Here is a 14,517-nt window from a genome sequence, read left to right on the forward strand (position 1 = left end):
ACACCTCCTCCCCAGGACCTGTGTGTAGCCACACCTCCTCCCCAGCACCTGTGTGTAGCCATACCTCCTCCCCAGCACCTGTATGTAGCCACACCTCCTCCACAGCACATGTCTGTAGTCACACCTCCTCCCCAGCACCTGTGTGTAGCCACACCTCCTTCCCAGCACCTTCATGTAGCCACACCTCCTCCACAGCACATGTGTGTACATAGTTACATAGTTACATAGTAGGTGAGGTTGAAAAAAGACACACGTCCATCAAGTCCAACCTATGTGTGTGATTATGTGTCAGTATTACATTACATATCCCTGTATGTTGCGGTCATTCAGGTGATTATCTAATAGTTTCTTGAAGCTATCAATGCTCCCCGCTGAGACCACCACCTGTGGAAGGGAATTCCACATCCTTGCCGCTCTTACAGTAAAGAACCCTTTACGTAGTTTAAGGTTAAGCCTCTTTTCTTCTAATTGTAATGAGTGGCCATGAGTCTTATTAAACTCTCTTCTGCGAAAAAGTTTTATCCCTATTGTGGGGTCACCAGTACAGTATTTGTAAATTTAAATCATATCCCCTCTCAAGCGTCTCTTCTCCAGAGAGAATAAGTTCAGTGCTTGCAACCTTTCCTCATAACTAAGATCCTCCAGACCCTTTATTAGCTTTGTTGCCCTTCTTTGTACTCGCTCCATTTCCAGTACATCCTTCCTGAGGACTGGTGCCCAGAACTGGACAGCATACTCCAGGTGCGGCCGGACCAGAGTTATGTAGAGTGGGAGAATTATCGTTTTATCTCTTGCGTTGATCCCCCTTTTAATACATGCCAATATTCTGTTTGCTTTATTAGCAGCAGCTTGGCATTGCATGCCATTGCTGAGCCTATCATCTACTAGGACCCCCAGGTCCTTTTCCATCCTAGATTCCCCCAGAGGTTCTCCCCCCAGTGTATAGATTGCATTCATAATTTTGCCACCCAAATGCATTATTTTACATTTTTCTACATTGAACCTCATTTGCCACGTAGTCGCCCACCCCATTAATTTGTTCAGGTCTTTTTGCAAGGTTTCCACATCCACATGTGTAGCCACACACATATATTTTTTTAATAGCATGGGAAAGAGTTAAAAACTTTGATCAGATGGGATCAGATGACACCGCAACAGGAAAAATTTTGTGTTCAGCTTTAAAGGTCCATAAATATCAGTTAGAAGGGTTACCCCATAGATTCTAATGAGACTGTCCCCTATGTCACCCCCATAGTCTCCTTACTCCGATTTTGCTGTTCGGTAGCGGTTGAGATGATCACACCAGCTTCATCCACCGGCAGTGTGGCACAGCCTTCCGCCACACTTTCCTCTCCACTTCTGCTTGGATTATTCCCATTCTGGAAAATCAACAACAACAACGTAAGATAGAAAAGAGATCATTAAAGATAAGGTTGGATCAGTCTGGTGATAAGTCACTTGGCAAACGAGTGCTACGGGTTTATTTACCGCCCCCTCCTGCCCATACAGTCACTGTAACTGCAAGCTTGATTTTAGTTCATTGTTAAGTTAATTTGTGGCTACTTATAATGTATGTCTGGGCAAGATGAAAAAAAAAAACATATTCAGTTATCTCGGCAATACATGCACATTTCCCCAGATTTGGTCTCTTTTCTTCTATGACCCCTCCTGACCATTAAGACTGTCAGGAAACCTGTGGTCATGTTCCTGCCAGAAGAACTGTGCATTCGCACAGAACAGCCAGCAGAGCTGTATGCAGAATTAGGGCCATACGCATGTCAGGGTGTTTACGCTTAGGCGCCTGAGCGTGTTCAGCCTCATTAGCATGCACGTTGATTGGACTTCTGGTGCCTAGTGGCCTATTTAAAGTAGTGCAAGGCTCAAGGTCTTTGCTGAGTGGTCATCAGCTCCTGTGACCTGTGACCAGACACGGCTTGTTCCTGTGTTAGGCTAGGTTCACACCTAAGGGGCTCTGCAATTGGCTGCTGTGCTTGTGTTTTACGTCACCGACACATGTACTCTGAAAGGATGGCATACCGTGCTGGACCTTCAGAGCTCTGTGCCAGAGCTGAGGGCACCCACACGCATGCGCGGGAGTGACGTCATCAGAGCTTCAGCCACTCATACAGCCAGTGCCCGCGAATCCATAAGGAAGGCTGTGATAGCGCTGCGCTGGAGGGCTCTGTGTACAGGTAAGCCTATCATAATGTGCTAGTATGTGCATATTAGTACATTACGACTTAAAGTGGTTGTAAACTCTGTTACACCACCTGTACCTACAGGTAAGCCTATAATAAGGCTTACCTGTAGGTACTGTAAATATCTCCTAAACTTGCACAGTTTAGGAGATTTTCACTATATACGCTTTTGCCGATGTCATCGGCGCATGCGCACTGCGGAAACGGCTCGCTGGTGCCGTTTCTTCAGAGCCCGTGCCATGACCGGTGGGTGTGACATCATCGCGGCTCTGGACATTCACAGCACTGGGGCCCGCGAACCCGGAAGTAACTCCGGTGAAAGATGTCGGCCGTGTACTCTGTGTGCCAGCACCGATTCAGGGCATCGTTCTAAGGTAAGTATTTCATAATGAGCTAGTATGCCATGCATACTAGCTCATTATGCCTTTGTCCTGCAGGGTTTTTTTTGGGTTTTTTTTTAGGTTTACAAACTCTTTAAACCTACCCCCTGTAGGTTTAAAGAGGTTGTAAACCTCCAAAAAACAAAAACCCTGCAAGACACCTTCCTCCTATGGTATAGAGATGTGGTTGCCACTTCATCCCTTTAAACCCGAACACATATTAATTACACAGGTTCTGTGGCTGATTAAGGTGGTAATTAAACTCACTTGGTGCCTTATCTGCATTTAATTAGCCTCAAAACCTGTGTAATTCAAAGGTGTACGAGTTTAAAGGGATGAGGTGGCAACTCTATATAGAGATGAAGACAAAAAGATTTCCTCCAGGTTTAACAAGCTTCTTAGTATAGGTTCACAATGCTGCTCCTCTATAGATACAGTGCAGAGAGTAAGCATTGTCATTGTTAGATAGGAAGTGTATCAATGGCAGGATCATCAGAACAATATTGCAATTACCGGTAAATAAGAAAAAGAAAACAAATGCAGCCACCTTATCTACAGACTGGTAACTGCAATATATCAAAGCTAGGGGGGGCAGGAGGGGCAGCTGCCCCTGGAGCATTGTTTCTAAATGAAGGGGGGCTCCACATAGCAAGCTGCTCCCTTCTCATCACATGTAAGTGCTGGGTGTCAATCATCTGTATTTCTACAGAAAAGCTTATTTTCTCCCGCCAGTTTAAGGTCTGTAGAAAAGATAAACTGTGAAAATATCGACACTACACTACATTATGGATGAGTGGCCCATTCCTTAGCAAGTGTGATGGGAGAGGAAACAGTGTTATACAGTGGCTAGCTATGTCTCTTCATGCCTTGACTTAGCCAATAGCAACACTGCAATCTGCCTCTTTCCTAGTGCCATCAACTGGCCACACTGGAGTCAAGTCAAGAAGAGTGAGGTTCAACAGTTGTCTGACTGTCACAAGACACAGGAGTCAGGAGGGTGATTCTACTCAGGATGTTATGTGAGCTCATAGAAGAGAACAAGACGGAATGGCAGTTACACCAAGGGCCGGAGGTCCTCTCTCCTCCACTTGCACCCCTGCACCCCTTGTAATTGTCTAAATGCAGGCGCCTGGGGGTGGTCAGGTTATATCTGACAGGCAAGCCACCCTCTCAAATCTGCGAGCAGATGTACATACAGATCGAATATTTCTGAAAAAAAAACACTTGACTGCATCCAACACTGAAATGCCACTCCAGGGTCGAGTCACCCGCTTTTACTACATTCCCTCTTGTTTTATTGTCACTGATGGGAATGTGAGATAAGAAGTTTCTGAGCTCCAAACACACATTTTCATAACAGAGATGTGTTTTCTTCTGCCTTTTATATGGTTTATATTGCTTATTTACAGTTTGCTGATATAAAACCGGTACAGATTGATAGCCAAGAGGGTCATTGCAGGACATTTGTTGCCTACAATGGTGGTTTAGAAAGGTTTTTATGAGCACAAACACACCAATAGATTTTTAGCACCGCATTCCGGAATTAGATAATGGAAAAGTACAAAAAAAAAGTACAATTGATTACAATTTCAACAACGCAGCAATAAATGATGGACTTCCCAACATATCAACGCATATGTATAACAACAATACTAGATGTAAATGTCTGTATGATATTTTGAATCAACTTAATATGTTCAATTATTTGTGTTTCTTGATAGAAGGCATTGTACTTTGCAAACGGCCAGCATCCCCTGAGGAAGCCCGACATATGGACGAAACATGTTGGGAAGTCCATCATTTATTGCTGCGTTGTTGATTGTAATCAGTTACTACTAGCAATTACTGTATCAGCCTTTTTTTCCCTTCTTTTAATGAATGAATTCTTATTTTGCTCCTCAAAATAAAATAATTTTTTATATACTATATTTGATATCTTTTTCAATTGATTTGCACCTATAAAGTCACATTTCCTTTGCTTTTCCATTACAATGGTGGTTTGCCATTGATGGTTCCTGCACATCATACACTTCTACGTTGCATAATCCTGATAAAAGTGTTCAATGTCTTCACAGTTGCTGGTTTTAATAACATTCTTCTTTAAAGCTTGTAGCCAGGTGCCTACCTGCCTGTAGGATTTTTGAAGCTAGAGAGTATAAACTGCTAAGGCTAGGGAAGGGTTAAGCTTCAGGTCTGTCGGTTTCTCTGACCTTTTGGGTTCTGACCACCATGCTGTCAGCATATAAATCAGGGGAGGAAGGCTGAGCTCAGGGACCACATGGGAAAAGGAAAGAAAGTCCAGGCCAGCCGAGGATGTAACCTCCTATCAACACCATCCCACGGGAGCCTATCTATTAAGGATCTCGCCAGCATGGACTTCTACCTGTAAAGGTATGCCTGGGCAGCTGAGGAATAGTCGGTTAGGGACTTGAAAGTGGAAGAACTGTACTGTTGCAACTTCTGAGTAAAGTTTTGTTAACTGTTTCTGAGCCTGGTATGAAGTTATTCTGGTACAACCATTTTTATTGAGAAAAACAATCCCAGAATACAGGCTTGAAGAAAAGGAAGGCTGCGTGGTCCCACACAGGGGAACAAAACATCACTTTTCATGGTAATACAAACAAAATATTTTTCGAAATGTAAAGGCAAACAGTAAAAGCATCCGACGACAGAGCAGGAAGTGGGAACGAGTAACTGGACTCGGAGGTTCAAGACATGGTAATAGTAACAGACAAATCAAAAAGGACAAAAAAAATATAACAAAAAAAAAACAAACAAAACAGAACCAAACACAAAAAAAAATCAAAACAAACAAAAAAAAAATGGATAGGGTGGGAAAGGGTGAAGTGGGGAGAACGAAGGTGAGATGGAGGAAAGAGAAAAGGGAGATGTAGAATTAGGCCAGAAGAGAGGAGGAGAAACAGACAAGATAAGAATGGAAAAGGAGGAGGTGTAGACTTAGACAGGAAAAGAGCTTGGGGCCTGCGGGTTAGGTGGTATATTAGAATGGTCCAGAATACCCAAGCTGGCTGGGGGCAGAGCAGGGAGAGTATAAGGATTCCACACTTTGAGGAACTTAGCATGGAAGTCATGAAGTACACTGGTCATCTTTTCATGTAACATGAGGATGGTCAAATGCTCTTCACCACTGCAATACCAACCGACAGTTTACTATGCTTGAGTTATGAATGGACAGAGTCAGTGATCAGTACTGATTTCTGACTCTGTGCATTCAGAAAAGGAATGACATTTACCTGCCCCTTCCCTGCTCTCCATCCTGACACATCCCCCCCAGCAGCTGGCAGGAGAGGGGAGGGGGAAGCCGTCAGAGCTGCAGGGGGGGCAAAAGGGGGTCAGGGGAGAAAACAGGGGCCCGGGGGCAGAAGAAACAAGAGAAAGCAGGATAGGAGGGGTGGCGGGGGCAGCATATAGAGTAATCGATCCCCTCCATTTTCCTCCTGCAGCCGCTGAATGTCTGCAGGAAGAAGAGGCGGAGAAGCAGGTCTTCAGCAGCTGCAGGAGGAGATCGGTTCCTCTATATGCCACCCCTGCCGCTCCTCCTATCCAGGTGTACAGGGGGGGCCAGGTGCATGGGGCCAGGTCCCAATTGTAACGCCTGCGACCCCTGTAGTTACTCTCCTGGATCAAACAACACCTATGAAGGAGATGTCTGATTAATACCTGCAGCTTGTCTGGACTCTGAACACAATCCTGAGACATGCAATGGCAAGAGGAATGCAGAATGGGGGGGGGGGGGGGTGTCATCGGCCTCTGCATTCCTCTTGTTGCTGCTTGTCTCAGGAAAGAGCTCAGAGCCCAAACAAGCTTCAGCTATAAATCAGCCGTCTCCTTCATAGCCGTTGGCAGATCGGCAGTGGAAGGAGCAGAGGGGAGGAGGTCAGGCGTCATATCTAGAGTACTGCATAGGGTACAAACCTGTAAAATAAAAATCATAATGAGAGTTCTTTTTTTTAACTCACCTGATCTCTGTTGCTTTCTGGAAAAATGTCAAATACAGAGATTCGTTTTGATACCTATAAATAAAAAAATTAAAAATATAATTATACATATATTATACAATGGGGTTGATTTATTAACCACTTGAGCCCTGGAAGATTTGGCTGCTGATTGACTGGGCCATTTTTTGCGATTCGGCACTGCGTCGCTTTAACTGACAATTGCGCGGTCGTGCTACGCTGCACACAAACAAAATTGATGTCTTTTTTTTCCCCACAAATAGAGCTTTCTTTTGGTGGTATTTGATCGCCTCTGCGGTTTTTATTTTTTTGTGCGCCTGCTATCCTGATCCCACGAGCCGACGTATAGCTACGACGGATCGTGCCGACCTGCCGCAATATAATGATGACAGCTGGTCGACAAATGGTTAAACTGTGCATGGTAGCCAATCAGCTTCTAACCTCAGCTTGTTCCAAAATGAAAATTTACCTCTCCCCCCCTCCGCTGACAGATTTGGCACCTTTCGGGGGGGGGGGGGGAGCTCCGCTTTAAGCTTTGACAATAAAACCTGAAAGCTGATTGGTTACTATACAGAGCTGCACCAGATTTTGCACTAAGACCTAAGAGACCTACATGTGTCAGAATGTAATAGTATACAGTGTATCTAAAGCAGCATCACGTGTTTACTTTTTGAATAAAGTGGACCTTCCAGTAGCTTTACAAGTCTGCATGAATAGATTCCTGACATGTCACATTGTGCAGCAACAATATTGTTTCTTTTAAAGGGCTCCACCTTTTATTGTTAAAAAAGCCATTTGTGGGCTTCAATCTGTTGACTTTGCCTAGGCTGAGGTAAAAAACAATCAACCTGCTTTTCTCAGCCAGTGATCAGATTGCAACATTGTAACTTTGCAGCAATCAGAAGATGAGCGGCTACAGCAGGGGGCTGATCTGTGTCAGAAACTTCTGAGAATATACAGTAAAACCTCGGATTACGAGTAACGCGGTTTACGAGCATTTCGCAAGACGAGCAGTTTTTTAATCCTGACTTGGTTTGCGAGCTTTGTCTAGCAAGACAAGCAGGATTTAAGCCTCCGGGCTGTGCAGTACCGCATTTGGCCAGGTGTGGGGGCGCTGGTGACACTCAGAGCCACTCGGAGCTGCTCGGAGACACTTCCTCCGTTCCCGAGTGTCTCTGAGCGTCCCACCCCACCTCTGGCCACATGCGATACTGCATAGACAAGCAGTGGCTGTGGAACAAATTATCTAAGTTTCTATTGATTCCTATGGAGAAGCTTGCTTTGATATGTGAGTGCTTTGGATTACAAGCATGCTTCTGGAATGGATTATGCTCGTAATCCAAGGTACTACTGTATAAAACTGCTGCACTGACGGACCCTTAAAACAGTCATCTATGAAAGTCCAGATAAAAGATAATTATAAATCTCTCCAGGACGATAATTGCTGCTCCTTTTAATTCAGGTCTTATGCCGCATACACACGGTCGGACTTTTCGATCGGACTTGTCCATCGGATGCCGACGGACCAAATCCGGCGGACAATCCGATCGTGTGTGGGCTTCACCGGACCTTCAGTGGACTTTTCCAGTCGCAAATCTGACGGACTTTAGATTTGGAACATGCTTCAAATCTTTACATCGTAACTCCGCCGGACCCAGAAATCCGCTCGTCTGTATGCTAGTCCGACGGACAAAAACCCACGCTAGGACAGCTATTGGCTACTGGCTATCAACTTCCTTATTTTAGTCCGGTGTACATCATCACGTACGAATCCGTCTGACTTTTGTGTGATCGTATGTAGGCAAGTCCGTTCGTTAGAAAGTCTGTTGAAAGTCCGCCAAAAGTCCGTTGAAAGTCTGTCGAAAGTCTGTCGGACGGGCTGTCGGACTTTTGTAGCTGAAAAGTCCGACCATGTGTACGCGGCATTAGAGAACCTAACGCATACAGAAAAAACAACCAGCAAACACAAGATGGCGCCACCATCTAAATGTAGATGATCTAATAAAGGAAAGGATTACAAACAAAATTGCACTCACTGCTTTAAAAAAAAAAAAATGTAGAGGGTGTCAAACTCCAAAGGGAAGTCATCTGTGAAGCGGCCACTAGCTGCAGAGATCGTCAGGAGAGCGACTGGGATCTGCAGAGCTGTGCTGGGAAGTTGCTGGAGGGAACCGCCGCTCAGCTTTCATCATCCGTCTGAGTTGAGGTTCCCTCCAGCAACTTCCCAGCACAGCTCTGCAGATCCCAGTCGCTCTCCTGACGATCTCTGCAGCTAGTGGCCGCTAGACATGTGCAATTCGTTTCTTTGGAGTTTAACATGCTCTACATTATTATTATTATTATTATTATACAGGATTTATTCAGCGCCAACAGTTTTCCCAGCACTTTACAACATGAGGGCAGACAGTACACTTACAATACAAATCAATACAGGAGGGATCAGAGGGCCCCGCTTGTTAGAGCTTACAATCTAGAATCTCTTTTAATGCAGTGAGTGCACATTGTTTTTAACCCTTTCCTTTTTAAAATCATCTACACTTGTTATTTGTGAACACTGTCAAGATCGAATGAGGAAGCCAACACGTTTCAGGAGCCAAAGAAAATAACCTGTCCCCCCCCCCCTTCATCAGGAGGGGGTTAAAGTGACACTGAGGGGTTGATTTACTAAAACCGAAAATTGCAAAATCTGGTACAGCTGTGCATAGGAACCAATTGGCTTCCAGGTTTTATTGTGAAAGCTTAATGAACAAGCTGAAGTTAGGTTCTGATTTCTATGCAGAGCTTCACCAGATTTTGCACTCTCCAGCTTTAGTAAATCAACCCCCAATATTCTGGTTTAAAAATCTTACATAAGAAAAAGTACCTGCTATTGCTCTCAGCCAGTGGTCCTGTATGTAGAAATGTAGACCCCCCCCCCCCCCCTCTCTTGCTCGTTTCCAAGATGGACTAGGGACTATAGGATGTATACAGTGGCGGCTGGTGCTCCACTTTCTTTTTTTTTTAGGGGGGGCAAACAAACCTCCCCGCCATGTCTGCACTTACCCCATCCAGGTCACAACTGCCCCAGCTTCTCCTCCCAGCTAATCTGGTCTTAAGAGTTGCCTCCTGTCCTTATTGGCCAGGAGGAGAAACCGGAAGACAATAGCGAATATTGATTCACTAATGTCACAAGTGGGTGGGTTCTGTGTTCCCGAGCCCAACCTTTTTTGAAGCCAATTAGAGCCTCAGGCTCTAATCCTGTGCTTAAAAAAAAAAAAAACTCATAGAAAGCTATGAGTCCGACGCACCGCATGGATACTAGGGTGGTGTCACATGGATACTGGGGGGCGTCGCATGGATACTAGGGGGGCGTCGCATGGATACTAGGGGGGCGGCGCCCCTGCGCCCCTTATGGACCAGCCACCACTGGATGTGTAATGTGCATAGAGCAGCACACATGACCATACCTCCCAACTTTCTGAGATGGGGAATGAGGGACACCTATTAGCAAATGTATGTAGGCATAGGACACACCCCCTGCTACGCCCCCTTAAGGAAGAATTGTACAAAAAATGATTGAGTAAAACCCACCAGTGCTGTTTTGCCATTACTATTCCTTTATATTGGCTTTTGAAATGTACAAATGCAGCAATTTAGAAATTGGATGAAAGGTTTAGCACTGGGCAGTGGCGGTGCGTCCATAAGGGCGCACGGGCGCCGCCCCCTCTCTCAAGCCACCCCTCTAGCACCAATAGTTAGATTCATGCATTGCATGAATCTATCTATGGCCGCCGCTGCCACCCCCTATTCAGGCTCCCGGCCCCTTTTCGGGCGCCTGATTAGAGCCATAGGCTCTAATAGACGTCAAAAAAGGTGACCTGCAAGCGCCATGCTGGGCGCTCGCAGGTCACTCAGCTGTGTTAGAAAAGCGAATTAATATTCGCTTTCCTAACACTAAACTGCCTCTCCGCTAATCAGGTGCTCGTATCTGTTACCTTGTCACCTGATACGACAGGCGCTGTGATTGGACGCCTATCAGGCATCCAATCATAGCAAAGGATGGAAAGAGAGAACGGCAGAAGACATCGAGGAGCTGTCCCACCGCCACTGAAACAGGGTAAATACAGACGGCGGGCGGGGGGGCACACTGGCATAATTTGATATGGCACAGTGGCTGCTTTTGATGGGGCACAGTGAGGCTGCATTTGATGGGCACAGTAAAGCTGCATTTGATGGGCACAGTGGGGCTGCATTTGATAGGCACGGTGGCTGCATATGATGTCACAGTGGCTGCATATGATGGGCACAGTGGCTGCATTCGATGCTGCACAGTGGCTGCATTTGATGGGGCACAGTGGCTGTATAAGAGGGGCAGAGGGGCATAGTGGCTGCATAAGATGGGCACAGTAGCTGAATTTGATGGGGCACAGTGGCAGCATTTGATGGCACAGTGGCAGCATTTGATGGCACAGTGGCAGCATTTGTTGGGCACAGTGGCTGCATTTGAAGGGCACAGTAGCGGCAATTGATGGGCACAGTGGCTGTGTTTGATGGTACAGTGGATGCGTTTGATGACACAGTGGCGGCAATTGATGGGCACAGTGGCTGTGTTTGATGGGCACAGTGGCTGCGATTGATGGTACAGTGAGGCTGCAATTGATGGTGTTTTTTTCAGAATTTTTCAGTTTATTTGCACCCCCAAAAAAATTTTAAGCACTAGCCACCACTGGCCTTGGCAAACACTTTTTGATAGATAAGTAGTGCATTTTATATGCAACTACATAGATAAGACCAAAATGAGGGACAAATGAGGAGGAAAGAGGGACAGAGGGACTTTTTTCCGAATGAGGGACAGTCCCTCGAAATCAGGGACAGTTGGGAACTTTGCACATGACCACAACTACAGCGTTTCTCAGTGCAGTCCCAACACAAAGAAATGGCAAAAAGTCTTGCTTTGTATAAGGCCTATTCATGTGCCGTGTTGGTGTGCGTTGCGCTAAAAGGATGAAGGCAGGTAATGTGTTGCAAAGTGCTGCAGCGCATAGAATTAATAAACAAGTAAAAAAAAAAAAAAAAAAAAAAGGTAAAAAAGCAAAAGCACTGCAATGCATGGAACCGTGCATTCACGTCGCACAGCAGTGCATATTGCACACGGCGCAGTGTGAACCAGTGCTAACACATTAGAAAATGAAGAATGCACAGCTAATATGTCACAGGTATAATAATGTAGTAAAGCTGGAACCTATCGTGACAGTGAGATGTGGGCTGAAATAGCTTGAACTCTTCTTCTGAAAATGCTAGTTGCCTGGCTATCAGACTAAAGCTATAGCATCAATACCTTCTGAACCATTGATCTTGAATAGGTATAGAAATAAGGAAATGTGACCTTTTTTTTTTCTTTATGTTTGCTATATGTTTGCTATAGGGTGGCACAGTGGTTACGTGGTTGGCACTTCCGCCTAGCAGCACTAGGGTTGCCGGTTCAAATCCCAACCACGGCACTACCTTGTGCTTGGGTTTCCTCCGGGTACTCCGGTTTTCTCCCACTCTCCAAAGACATGCTGGTAGGTTAATTGTCTCCTGTCCAAACTAGCCCTATTATGTGTATGAATGTGAGTTAGGGAGCCTAGATTGTAAGCTCCTTGAGGACACACCGGCCATTTTATTAGGTACACCTGTTTCAATGGTTAGTAACACAAATTGTCAATCACATGGCAGCAACTCAGTGATTCTAGATGTGGTGAAGACAACTTGCTGAAGTTCAAACTGAGCATCAGAATGGGGAAGAAAGGGGACTTAAGTGACTTTGAATGTGGCATGGTTGTTGATGCCAGACAGACTGGTCTTAATTTTTCAAAAACTGCTGATCTACTGGGATTTTCCCACACAACCATCTCTCGGGTTTACAGAGAATTGTCTGAAAAAGAGAAAATATCCAGTGAGCTGCAGTTGTGTGGAGTAAAATGCCTTGTTGAGGTCAGAGGAGAATGGGCAGACTGGTTTGAGATGATAGAAAGGCAACAGTAACTCAAATAACCACTCATTACAACCAAGATAAGCAGAATACCATCTCTAAACGCACAAAACATTGAACCTTGAAGCAGATGGGCTACAGCAGCAGAAGGCCACGCCAGGTGCCACTCCTGTCAGCTAAGAACAGGAAACTGAGGCTGCAATTCACACAGACTCACCAAAATTGGACAACAGAAGATTGGAAAAAAGTTGTCTGGTCTGATCAGTCATTCAGCGACATTCAGATGGTCGGGTCAGAAATTGGCATAAACAACATAAACCATGGATCCATCCTGCCTTGTATCAACAGTTCAGGCTGGTGGTGGTGGTTTAATGGTGTGGGAGATATTTTCTTGGCACACTTTGGGTCCCTTAGTGCCAATTGAGCATCGCCAAGGCCTACCTATATATTGTTGCTGACCATGTCCATCCCTTTATGACTACAGTGTACCCCAGGGGCGGACTGACAACTCATGGGGCCCCCGGGCAATAGGAGATTATGGGGCCCCCAGGCAATCAGAGATTATGGGGCCACACAGTATACACACACACAGTATACAATGTACAGACAGTATACACAGACATGTTTCTATTGGCTGAGAAGGTACTGGAGAGGTGGGGCAGCTATAATCTCGGGATTTGTAGACCAAAAGGATGTCGGTAAGGGACATTTCAGAGACAGATGTAAAAAAACACAGATTTTTACATACTGTCCCTGGTTTTACTGAGGCTGGCAACCCTGATGGGGCCCCCTAGTGGCCCAGGGCCCTTGGGCAGTGCCCGAGTGGCTCAATGGTCAGTCTGCCCCTGGTGTACCCATCTTCTGATGGCTCCTTCCAGCAGGATAATGCACCATGTCACAAAGCTCCAATCATCTCACCACTGGTTTCTTGAACATGACAATGAGGTCACTGTACCCCAATGGCCAATCACCAGATCTCAATCCAATAGAGGACCATTGGGATGTGGTGGAACGGGGCATTTGCATCATGGATGTGCAGCCAGCAAACCTGCAGCAACTGCGTGATGCTATCATGTCACTATGGACCAAAATTTCTGAGGAATGTTTCCAACACCCTGTTGAATCTATGCCACCAAGAATGAAGGCAGTTCTGAAGGCAAAAGGGGGTCCAACCTGGTACTAGCAAGGTGTACCCAATAAAGTGGTTGGTGAGTGTATATGTAAAGTGCTGCATAAATTGACAGCGCTATGTAAGGACCTGTAACAATATGTTGGCTGCAGCTCATTAACTTGTAGACATAAAAGCCAGGCAACTAGCATTTGCAACAGTAGCCTCCGCGTTTCTCATGACAGGTGTCCTTTTAGGTGACATGTCACAGGGGCTTACCTTTGTCATTCTGAGTGGCCATACCACAGCGGCCTGCTAGCTGTTCTAGTGATGTTCGCTGGCCGCTCTCTATCAGTCCTCTGTACCACCTATCGCAGACAATCCTCTGGCTCCCATCAGACGCATGGTAATTTACCGTATCTCTGTATTCGCCAACCAAGGAGATCGCAGTTAGAGGACTCCTTTGTTACCCCCAAATGACAGCCAGTGAACAGAGGAAAGCGCGTACCGGTATCCTGATGACATCCCAGGAGAAGAGGAGCTGTTGGCGGGATCAGGTGTCCAGTGCGCGGATACAGTTTCTGAAATAGTCATGATATACAGCTGTCTGTGTGACACACTGATACTCCTGGGCGGCCGGACGAGGCAGGTACTGCGAAAGAAGAAGAGGTAGAAATCATCGGTAACATTGGGTGACATCCATATTATTCATCATCAAGTGGCTAAAGTCTATGATATCAACAAATGAATTCCTAAAGTAGTATTAAACCCAAAAGTAAAAGTGTATTATATTGTAGCTTACCAATCATTAGATGTGGTGGCTGCATTCGTTTTCTTTTCTCATGCCCTGTACACACGACTGGTTTTGCCGTCGGAATAAACTCTGAAGGTTTTTACGACG

The 14,517-nt window shown here is 45.6% G+C and overlaps 1 protein-coding gene across 1 annotated transcript in view; it reads right to left on the reverse strand.

Annotated features, from left to right (window-relative positions):
* LOC141109828 (transmembrane protease serine 3-like) overlaps positions 1–13,904 on the reverse strand; it is a 58,431-nt gene extending 44,527 nt beyond the window's left edge. The window contains exons 1-3 of the mRNA XM_073601092.1: positions 13,896–13,904; positions 6,559–6,612; positions 1,265–1,379 (exon numbers count right to left, since the gene is read on the reverse strand). Coding sequence (XP_073457193.1) covers positions 1,265–1,379; positions 6,559–6,612; positions 13,896–13,904 — 178 coding nt within the window. The remainder of the gene's footprint in view (positions 1–1,264; positions 1,380–6,558; positions 6,613–13,895) is intronic.
* Between the last annotated feature and the right edge of the window lie 613 nt (positions 13,905–14,517).

This window comes from Aquarana catesbeiana, linkage group LG10, assembly GCF_042186555.1.
Source record: "Aquarana catesbeiana isolate 2022-GZ linkage group LG10, ASM4218655v1, whole genome shotgun sequence".
Lineage (NCBI taxonomy): Eukaryota > Metazoa > Chordata > Amphibia > Anura > Ranidae > Aquarana > Aquarana catesbeiana.